General features: G+C 41.1%; 2 protein-coding genes across 2 annotated transcripts; one reads left to right on the top strand and one right to left on the bottom strand.

Moving 5' to 3' along the window:
• LOC18767433 (indole-3-acetic acid-induced protein ARG7) lies at positions 296-772 on the top strand. The gene is made up of 2 exons (XM_007201716.2): positions 296-592; positions 662-772. Exons 1-2 carry the CDS (start codon positions 296-298, stop codon positions 770-772), a joined length of 408 nt encoding a protein of 135 aa, XP_007201778.2.
• Positions 4,871-6,671, bottom strand: LOC109950859. Its single transcript, XM_020571004.1, has 4 exons — positions 6,452-6,671; positions 6,311-6,366; positions 6,005-6,045; positions 4,871-5,099 (listed from the first exon to the last, which is right to left on the bottom strand). The coding sequence occupies exons 1-4, from the start codon at positions 6,669-6,671 to the stop codon at positions 4,871-4,873; spliced, it is 546 nt and encodes a 181-aa protein (XP_020426593.1).

Genomic DNA, 11,687 nt, shown 5'->3' with positions numbered 1-11,687 from the left:
TCCAAGGTACCTTGTATCTGGCAATAAACAGCAACTGTTTGGGAAAGAATAAATCAACTAGGGAAAACTTGGCTCTTTTAGTAAAATGGCGGATCAACTCAAGAACTGATACTGGAAGAATTTCATCAACTGGACCATATTTTTCCCACCAGTGAAGAAACCAGTAGGGGAATGGGCTTTTGAACTTATTATCAAAATTAATAAACCAGGAATGACTAAAATCTTCAGATTGGTGAAGAAAGATAGTATACCAAGCTTCAATATAATCCGGTTGTCCTTTTGAGAATACTAAATCATGGGTTTCCGGTTGCCCGGAATTGTTAACGCCAAGAGAAGTCTCATTCGATCTCTATCTAGTTCAAGTCAGACAGCTGATTCAAAGACCTTAGATATCCCAAAAGGCTATTTTGCAGTCTATGTTGGGGGGAGCCAAAAGACGCAGTTTTTGATTCCAATATCTTACTTGAATGAGCCTTTGTTCCTGGATTTGCTGAGTCAAGCTGAAGAAGAATTTGGATATGATCATCCCATGGGTGGTATCACAATCCCCTGCAGTGAAGACACCTTCCTTCATCTCACTTCCCGCTTAAGTGTATGAGTGAACACTAAAGAAAAGAAACTATGATCCAAATTCATTCATGTATAAGCATCCTCATTTCAGAACTCACTAAGTAATGATGAGAACGGGGCTATTCTTGATCGTCCACTGAGTCGACTTACATCTTGTGCTGAGAGGAAGCAATCTGTAAGCCTGAGGCTGCTTGTGATCTGAGCATAAAGTTAAAAAGTTCATGAATCCGACAAACGAAGACACTATGGACGTTGAAAAACTTTAGTCCAAAATCATGATCGAAATTTTGAAATCATTGAGAGTACATTCGGAGCATTGTAGTATAAAAGATGTTGGTCCTCTCCATATTTGGGTTGGATGCTATGACTTTCTTGTATGTAAATTTAAATCCCGATCCACTTTCTTGTCTTATTTTTCATTATACTTGTAGCTCTGTCATAAAATAAAATCATCAATGGTTTACTATAAAAAAGAAAGTATAATGGTTTACTTAGTACTTCCTATATCCACGGTGCCTCATGCCAAATGGAACCATGAACTTGAAGTACACCACTTTTTAACATTCCTTCCAAAATAAAATATTATCAGTTCTATTGGGAATCTTTACCCTGAAAGAATAATGAGAAGGAGAGTCATCACGAGGGAATAGAACGAGGCACTGAGCCGAGCCACTAAGGTTCTTTGGTTAAAAAATTGCACAATATATGTGCAAGAATTCCCTGCACTAGTGAGTGAAAGCCAAGTTTACATCGGATCACAAATAATACACGACTATTTTCTTGATTTACTCCATATTTATGTATGTCACAAAGAATAGGTGTATGATACTAGCTCGATCGTGTCTTTCATAAAAAAGAATAGATGTATGATAAATATTAATCCTCTAAGATATCTTCAATTGTTGCCATAAGCAAAGGCAAGAAGAGATTAATTATCAACCTAGCAATGGAAAATGGTTTTTTAGTAGGCTCTTGGCCGAACTTGCCTAAACAAGACTGGCAATGGAAAATGGTTTTTTAAAAATTGAGTATAGAAAGAGTACCTTAAGTTCAATTTATTAACTTCAGTTTTCTTGATCAATTACTGTCAACTATTTAAATGAATACTGTTTTCTGGTTAAGTCCGGATTGGCCTAACAAAATGAAATAAATACCTCCTTTGTTTGCTGAGACTGAAGATCAGAGACGAAACTACAAAGCCACATGATAGGGTGCATTGCTGCTCCCACACAACACAATTGTATCAGTGTTGGGTAGGACCACGACATATGCAGTGTTGTTGGTCTTTTGATGAAGTGAGAGGGCAATTCATTAGCAGACCTAATCAAGAAAATTTGTAGTAAACTAGTCCGATTATGTGGTCAGTTGAATTAGTGTGAACAAAGAGAAGTGCATGTCTCAAGCATAAATGCTACTTACCTAACAGACATAATTCTTTTGGATTGAATCATCTCTGGTGGTCCTTTTGTTGTCTGTTACCTAGAGCAGGTAAGGAAGAGTTCCGGGAGAAATCTTTTGGGGACAAATTGCGTTAGACGGACGACAAACCCATGTGATTTCTCACAATCAAGTGTCCCTCATTGGAGCCCATCTCAGTGCCTCTTCACCAATTGTTTCATGTAGCTGTTGATTTTCTGGATACTCTTGATCTATATATACACATGACCAAGTTCATCATGAGCAACTCAAGTCTTCACCTTCTCAAGCATAGCTTTCTCTGCTTTCCAAATTCAGGTCCTTTGAATTCCTTTCTTCTTCTTTTGTACTTTGAGCATGTATAAGACCATGGGTTTCCGGTTGCCTGCAATTGTTAATGCAAAGAGAAGTCTCATTCGATCTCTATCTAGTTCAAGCCAGACAGCAGATTCAAAGACCTTAGATATCCCAAAAGGCTACTTTGCAGTCTATGTTGGGGAGAGCCAGAAGAAGCGATTTGTGATTCCAATATCATATTTGAATGAGCCTTTATTCCTGGATTTGTTGAGTCAAGCTGAAGAAGAATTCGGATATGATCATTCCATGGGAGGTATCACAATCCCCTGCAGTGAAAACGCCTTCCTTTATCTCACTTCCCACTTAAGTGTGTGAGTGTACATGAATCAGTCATCCAAGCCATCCGAACCATCCTCATTTCCCAGCTTACCGAGCCAAGATAAAAGAATTTAGATATGATCATATCCAAAGCATCCTCATTGCAGAACTCACTGAGTTGGGATGAAGAAGAGGCTACCACTGATAATCCACGGAATCAACTCACATCTTGTGGTGAAAGCAAACCTTCTCAAATCCTGAAGCTGCTTCATGAGCAGAAACATATAAATTTATGAAGCAGACAAGTGATGATATCATGAACTCCCTAGAACCATTGGTCCAAATATCATCCCCCCACCCAAAGGCAGTCAAATTCTGTCTTTTAAACATGTGTAAACTTCTTTGTTGTTCTCCAGGAGCATGTGGGAGTAATACAATATATTTCAAATCCTCATCCTTTCTAGTCTTATGGTTTGCATTATAGTATTATCTTCTTGTAGTTAATCCCCAAATGGCAGCAGATTTGCACAAGAATTTGACTAAAATGCTTACCATATAACTTTTTACATGGTTCCTCATACAGATTGGGACCTTGAGTTATATTGATATTCCAGTTTCTCAAAATTAAAATGATTAGGGGGTCCTTTCCCAATAAGATAGAGTCTTATAGGGGAAATATCATGCCCATTTCAGTGGCATTTAATGCTTTATTGATCCTAAGTTATCAAATTAAAGCAAATTTTGATGAAACACACATTCTTGCAAATCAACTCCTGACACAAAAATTTGTTTCATGACCTTAATTTTCATCTGTGATGCAACTAGCAACTAGCAACTAGCAAGTAGGCTGGTTTTATCTTTACAAATTACAATTACCTTAATTTTCATAATTGCCAAAGTCTATTTGGATAATTGCAGAGCCCTTAATTCTTTTTTGTTTTCGGGTGGTGGCTAAAGATAGCATGATCTCATATCCCTATTTAGATTTATAAGCCCACACATTCTTGCAAATCAACTCCTGACAGAAAAATTTGTTTCATGACCTTAATTTTCATCTGTGATGCAACTAAGTTGAGGTTCCACCCCAAAACCATTTGCCAATGAGAGGAGTGGCCCAACTCCTTATAAGTCCTTGCTAGGTTTCTCAACTTTCCAATGTGGGACTCTTTACCTTCACATTCTCACACGCCTCCACATGTGTGGCGAATTTTCAAGTCTAACACGTGGACAACACATTTTGGGTAACGTGGAGCACGTGTGGCTGTTGGGCTTTCACACGTGGGCAACCCGCTCTGATACCATGAAGGAAGTTGAGTTTCCACCCCAAAACCAATTGGTAATGGGGGGAGTAGCCCAACTCCTTATAAACCCAGGCTTGGTCCCTTAACTTTTCAATGTGGGACAAACACTCTCAACAGTGACACCCTAGAGCCATGATCAGTGTAAGATCAACTAGATAGCTAAATCAAGTTCTCACATTGTCCACTAGAAAAATCTTCTCAGCAACCCCACAATGATAAGTCACTACTACATTTTACTCTTTGCGCGACGAATAACAAAACGTCGCGCAAAGTCTCATTTAGTCGCACTAATTTCAGCGCGACAAAACATTCGTCGCGCACATTCCGTCGCGCGAAGATCGTGAAGAAAGCCTTTGCGCGACGAGGTACAACCCTTCGTCGCGCATAACCGTGCGATGGGTAAACCATCGTTGCACCAACGGTGTGGAGATGAAACAACTATTCGTCGCATAAATATTTGCGCGACGATCAAGTATTCGGCTCACGTATATTTGCGCGACGAAAGGAATAGCGCGACGAAATCTAATTCGTCGCGCAAAACTTGTTCGCGAGATGTATATGTTCGTCGCAGAACTATTCGGGCGATGAGAAAGTTTTCGTCGCTCATATATTTGCGCGACGAAAATCTCAGTCGTCGCGCAGTAAAATGTTGCGCGACGAAACATTTCGTCGCGAAAAACGTGTTTGCGAGACGTATGTATTCGTCGCGCAAGAATTAAAAGTAATAAAAAACTTGATTTTTTATTTTTTTTAACATGTGGGTTTGCGCGACGAAATGTTTTCCGTCGCACAAAAATAATATTACAATTTTTTTCGTTATTTTTTTTTATTTTTTTTAAATAAAATTAGTTTTTTTTAATTGATTAAACAATGAAATTGCAATAAAAATAAATTAGAACAAAATTTTGTTATAAAATAAAATAAATGTATTACAAATAAAATAAATGTTTGTGATGAAAATAAATACACTAATCAAATAATGAAGTAAAATCAACCGGTCGTCGCCAGTATGCGGCTCGGAGGTCTGGGCGTCCACCGGGGCAGTGGTCTGGGCGTCCACTGGGGCAGTGGTCTGGTGGGCATGCTCGGGGTGGACGGGCTGGGAGGTCGACGCACGAAACTGCGGGATTGGAAAGCCGCCCTGTGCAAGGGACTGTAGAATCACCGACATCTGACCCTGAAGCTCGGCCACCTGTGCTGTCAAAGCAATCACCTGACTGTTTGACTGCGCCAATGAACGAGGTCTAGGTTCCCTCCGCCGGGCATTCCCCATCCCTCGACAATATGTCCCCGGCCTCCTCCCGAGAGTTTGATCCAATGTCTCCGTCAAGATCTGAAATCCAGCATCCTGTGGAGGAGCCACAGACTCGATCGGAGTCTCGGGAGGAAGCTGGGAGGCGGACTCCTGAAGAACCAACTGGCTCCTCTCCACCATCGTCGTCTGTTGAACATAACATAAAATATAAATTAAAACATGCATATAAATTGAATGCGTAACATAAGAATTAAAATTAAATAATACTTACATGAAGGGACTCGGCCAACTCATTCCCGGGTCGAACATAAACGTCACCAAAGACGTCGATCTCTGGGAACTTGGACCCCTCCTAAATTGAACAAGAGAAGAAAAATATTAGTATGAAAAAAATAAATTAATAAAAATGACATTAAAAATGAAATATAAATTATGTGATTATTACCCGTCGCCGTGCATCCATCCTATACGAAAAGGGCCTGGAGCCGGAATAGTGGAGAAGGGTCTTCTTCTTCCTATTACCCTTATTCACTTGGGCTTTATTCTGTTATACAAAAAATGAAACGTATTAGTTAAAATATAACAAATTAAATAATAATGAAATAAAAAAATGAAATAAACATTAATAAGAAATAAGTAATAATTAAACAAATATTATTACAAAAATACCACATATTCGGGCGCTTGAAAATGAGCGCAGAGCCACTCCCAACTATCCTCCCGCCCCTCAAGCTCCTTCGGGCAACCCTCCTGAAGAGCGACTTGCAGATCATCAAAGGCCTGAAAATGATGGTGCAAGTCGCTCTTCCACTGCTTGTACCTCTCAGCGAAGAGTCTGTTGACGTACGCCAACGACTCTTCATCGAGGTCCTCCAAGTTATAGTTCGTCTGCAATCAATCAATTAGATACGTTAAGTAATAGAAATATACACAATTTTAAAGAAAAATAATGAAAATGTAAGGTACATACCGACAACTGGCCGCGAACCTCCACCTTGATCTTGTCAGGCATGACCCTCCAAGACTTCCATTGCATCGGGCAATGGGTCCGCACAACGTGGCCAATGTCGTGGGCCAAGGAGCTATGCAACTCCGGCGTCGGTGCAGCCCGATGGCGCTCGTCGTATCCGATGCTGATACGACTGTTGGTCACCCGGGTGACCTTCGCCGTCTTCAGCTGACGACACGGCCCTCGGGTGTTCTTCTTCGCTGCAAAGAAATAAGATATTAATGTTAAATAAACAACATTGTCAAATTTCAATATAAAATTAACAATACAAAATGGTAGTTATACCTGGCTGTGATCCCGATGCACCAGTACCGTCGGTCGATGTCGTGTCGGTGGTGTCGGCGGGCCGGTGCCGCCGCCTAGCACTAGCTGGCTGCGCGACGGATGACGCAGATGACGCATGCGCCTGGGACGCCCCGGGACCAACCAGCACGTGCTCCATCAAAGCTGGAGCAGTGGAAGCAGATGCCGACGGAGCCGGAGGATCCGAACTCGGTGCAGTCATCATCGACCTACCACGTCTAATCAAGTCTGACATCTGCACATATAATTTCATTAAGAATTTAAATTAATTAATTAAAAGCATAGCATGACCTAGGGTTTGGAATTTCGGAGTATCCGGGACTCCGATCAACGATCGGTCGAATCCTAAACGATCCTAGAAACACAAAGGTACAACTACGTGAGTTTGAGTTCGATCCAACGGTCCGAACATATCAAACCTGGAAATCGCACAATATGCGAAATCCGATCAAGACTCAAACGGTAATCAAATTCAAATCCGAGCAAACCTACGAGCTCGTGACAAACAGGGGATTGCTCTGGGACCCAATGCCCCACTGCCATAGCATCCCACGCGCCACCACACGCGTCGGCAGCGCGTGGGTGCCAAAGCGTTAACATTCGCCGGAAAATTCTAAAAACTAAGGGCCAAGGTTCCTACCCTAGGTTGAAAACATTAATTGGAGCCACTTTTGTTCTCGGACCTACCCCGAAAAATGGCCGGAAGTGGCCGGATTTGAAATTCCCAAACTGGCCAAAACCTAGGGTTTTAATTCCTATTTCCTATAGCGAAAATTCAAGAAATCCTAACCAACCATCAGCTAGAGCACAAAAAATAGTCGAGAAATCATACCTCAGGCGTTGGAAATGGTGGCCGGAGGAGAGAGAAATCGGCCGGCGACGAATCGGGAAAAACGGACTATGTGCGACGGCAGGCTCGACGGCGATGGCAGGGGAGGCTACGGAACGAGCGGAGGTGGCTGAGGTGACGGCGGAGAGAGAGAGCTGAGGTGACGGCGGAGAGAGAGGGAGAACGGAGGAAAACCAAGAAACTGGGGAAGAAGGAGGCATCGGGCCGTTTCTGCAAATTTATTCGACTTTGCGCGACGAAGAACAAAATGCGCCGCGCAAAATGGTATTAATGAATCTTGCGCGACGAAAAATTCGGCGCGCAAGGTCTCCCAGAACGCAAATTTTGAATGGGGATTAGGGTCTGTGCCTTTTGCGCGACGAAAAATCATGCTTCGTCGCGCAAAACGCTGTCGTTCCGCCAAAATTTTGGGATTTAGGGTTTAGCGGAAGGTTGAAACTGAAGAGTTTGTGCTTTTGCACGACGGAGGTAGTAAACGTCGCGCGAGGTTAACCTTGCGCGACGGAAAACAATATATTCGTCGCGCAAAACGCTGTCGTTCCGCCAAAATTTTGGGGTTTAGGGTTTAGCGGGAGGCTGGAACTGAAAGGTTTGTGCTTTTGCGCGACGAAGACAGTACACGTCGCGCGAGGTAAACTTTGCGCGACGGAAAACAATATATTCGTTGCGCAAAACGCTGTCGTTCCGCTAAAATTTTGGGATTTAGGGTTTAGCGGGAGGCTGAAACTGAAAGGTTTGTGCTTTTGCGCGACGGAGGCAGTAAACGTCGTGCGAGGTTAACCTTGCGCGACGGAAAATAATATATTCGTCGCGCAAAACGCTGTCCTTCCGCCAAAATTTTGGGGTTTATGGTTTAGCGGGAGGCTGAAACTGAAGGGTTTGTGCTTTTGCGCGACGAAGACAGTACACGTCGCGCGAGGTAAACTTTGCGCGACGGAAAACAATATATTCGTCGCACAAAACGCTTTCGTTCTGCCATAATTTTGGGGTTTAGGGTTTAGTGGGAGGCTGAAACTGAAGGGTCTTTGCCTTTTGCGCGACGAAGAGTTCAAACGTCGCACAAGGTTCGCTAACAAAAATGAAAGGTCTGTGCCTTTTGTGCAACGAATAGTTGTTATTCGTCGCGCGAGTTCAAGATTTTGCTTCGGTTGAAATTTCCACTAAGTGTTCAAAGGGGATGGAGGGGTGAAAAGTGTGGCCCAGATTGCGCGACGAATATAAGATTTATCCGTCGCGCAATCTTTTTCACTTCCACTTTGCGCGACGCATCTATGTTGTTCGTCGCGCGAGTTCAAGATTTTGATTCGGTTGAAATTTTCACTAAGTGTTCAAAGGGGATGGAGGGGTGAAATGTGTGGCCCAGATTGCGCGACGAACAGAAGATTTATCCGTCGCGCAATCTTTTTCACTTTCACTTTGCGCGACGGATATAGTTTATTTGTCGCGCAAAACCTAAAGCCTAAAATGTAAACCCTAAACCCTAAGCCCTAAACCCTAAACCCTAAACCCTAAAATAGTTTCAATGATCCAACCGGCAAACTTTCAGATATCAGGGAACGGGACAAAATATTTCGACGGTTATAAATGAAAAGTCATGATTTAACGGTTATTTTAACTCCGATTTTGATCATTTTTTACAGCAATATTTGTTGACCCTATATGAATACAATGACTGAATTTGATCTTCAATTTTAGATTTTTACACTAGGGGATACCACATAAACGTTAAGTTATATTTTCACAAATGTATGAACAAATTTTTGGGTTTTTGGTGAATATATGATTTTGATAGCACACGCAGTCTACGAAACTAGTTTCAGTCATCCAGCCGTCAAACTTGTTTTTTTATACTTCGAGATCATAGACAGCAAAAATCGGACAAAAAAAACATTCAGAGATTAAGTAACGGGGTAAAACTTTTCGACGGTTCTAAATAAAAAGTGATGATTGAACGGTTATTTTAACTCCGATGTTGAGGATTTTTTTGCAGCTACAGTCCTACACTCCATATGAATACAATGAACTAATTCGATCGCCAATTTTAAATATATATGTGTGTATATATTATACTATAACGTTACCCTAATATATATTTGCGCGACGAAGGGCTCCTTATCGTCGCGCAAAAAGACCGTACGGTACGCATATATATGCGTCGCGGAAACTATGCGCGACGAGGTATATTCGTCGTGGAAACTATGCGCGACGAGGTATATGCGTCGCGTATGGTCTTTTTGCGCGACGATAAGGAGCCCTTTGTCGCGCAAGGATTTGGCGCCATAAATCCTCATTTAGTTCAAATTGTGTATCCTTTGTATTTTTTGGAAAGGTTTTGTGTTCATCATTTTTTAACTTTGTATAAAGAGGGTTATATTATTTGTTTTACCGATCTTGTTTAACTAAATATTTTTTCATTTTTGATTTTGTTGTATGTTTTAACAATGTCTCACGCGAAGGAATAAACTTTAATAAACTCATGAAAACTTTAAGAAATTTTAACAATATTTTAACAATGTCCTTTTTGTTTTATAAAGTGAAGGAATAAACTTTCATAAACTCATGAAAACTCAATCAAATTTAGAATTGGCCCTAAACCTCATTACGTCAAATGTTTTGTCAATAAAATTTGGGACGCATTATTATTAAAAGGGTTTTATAAATAGATTTATTTAACAATGTTACATATGTTGACATATATAAGGATTGGATATAACAACTACATATATTCAAAGATTTGTATTACACAAAATGAATACACTAACATAATAAATTTACAAATAAATTCATTATTCATCATCTGAACTATAATAACTTTCGTTATCGTCGCTATCATCACTCTCGGTCTCCCAATCTTCTTCCTCCTCCTCCTCTATAACTGCATCATTGGCGTTGCTAGGGCCCACTGCAACATCGTATCGGGGAAGATCACCGAGGTAAATTGTAATTGACTGAATAGGTATTTCGACTGAAGACACTCCTTTTATTTGAAACGGTTCTTGTATAACATTTGTATCTCGAAGTGTTTCCGCATCATTTTCCATTGAAGATTCTAAACGTTGGTCAGCCACATTATCGACGTCGTTGTCACTTGGGTCTAGTTCTAGTATATCATACACGTTCCTATGATCCATCTTCTGCACAACTTTCCATCCGTTCCCGGCTTTAGGGTCATCTAGATACACAATTTGGGACGCCATGTTTGCCAAAATGTACGGGTCGTCATCATACCAAGTTCTGTTAATGTTCACAGACAGTACTCCATGGTCGATTTTAACACTTCCCGCCCTATTTGGGTTGGTATCGAACCATCGACACGTAAACATGATGACTTGGTATCGATCTTTGTAAAGCAATTGCACGACAGTTGTCAGTTTGCCATAGAAATCAATGTCCGTACTTTCGCCTCCACCTGGGACATGGACACCGTTGTTTTGCGTACACAACTTGTCATCTCGTGCGGCCCCCAAAAATTTGACGCCGTTAACATTACAACCCGAGAACAATTCAGCGCGAATTGGGCCGAACGCCAAGTTATATAACTCATCACTGTAAGTGGGGGAATTCGATGATTTCAATTTATTCACCTAATAGTATACAAAACCATTTACATGTTAGTCTGACAAAATTAAATACTACAATTTATATTTGTCAATTACAAAACACTTATAACTTACAGAATCCAAAAACCATTGTGGAAATAATTCACGGTGTTTCTGGCAACCAAATGTGATGGATGTTCTCGCTTCATCATCTGTTCATGCTCATCTAAGTAGGTCATTATCTCATCACAATTGTTCAGTACGAACCAATGCGCTACCTCCATGTCATTTCTAGAAAACGACTCTCCTCTTCCAGGATCTCCAAATGGTCGTGCGCTTTGGGCAAAAACAGAAAGTTTTTCATTTCTCATACCTCCGTCATTATTGCGTTGAGGACGATTGAAAACCGTCTCCACATCTTTTAAATACATTCCACAGAAAGTAAGCGACTCATATTGAACCCAAGCCTCTATAATTGATCCTTTGGGCTTTGCCCTGTTGCGTACACTTTTTTTTAGCTCTCCGAGAAGCCTGCCAAAATAAAACGATATGATACAAATTAGCAAAGTGTCGATAATGATGCATACACAAATGATAAAGATTATATACCTTTCTATTGGATGCATCCAGCGATAGTTGACAGGACCAGCAAGCAATGCCTCTTCTGGCAAGTGAACCATCACGTGCATCATACTTGTAAAGAAAGCTGGAGGAAATATCATCTCAAACTTGCATAGGACTTGGACAATGTCATGGCTCAACTGAAACATGTCTGTCCTTCGCAATGTTTTTGCCGTCAGTTGGGAAAAAAATCTGGATAACAACATGA

This window comes from Prunus persica, chromosome G8 (genome assembly GCF_000346465.2).
Source record: "Prunus persica cultivar Lovell chromosome G8, Prunus_persica_NCBIv2, whole genome shotgun sequence".
Classification (NCBI taxonomy): Eukaryota; Viridiplantae; Streptophyta; class Magnoliopsida; order Rosales; family Rosaceae; genus Prunus; species Prunus persica.
The sequence above is the reverse complement of the archived record's forward strand: the minus strand, read 5'-3'. Positions and strand labels throughout refer to the sequence as shown.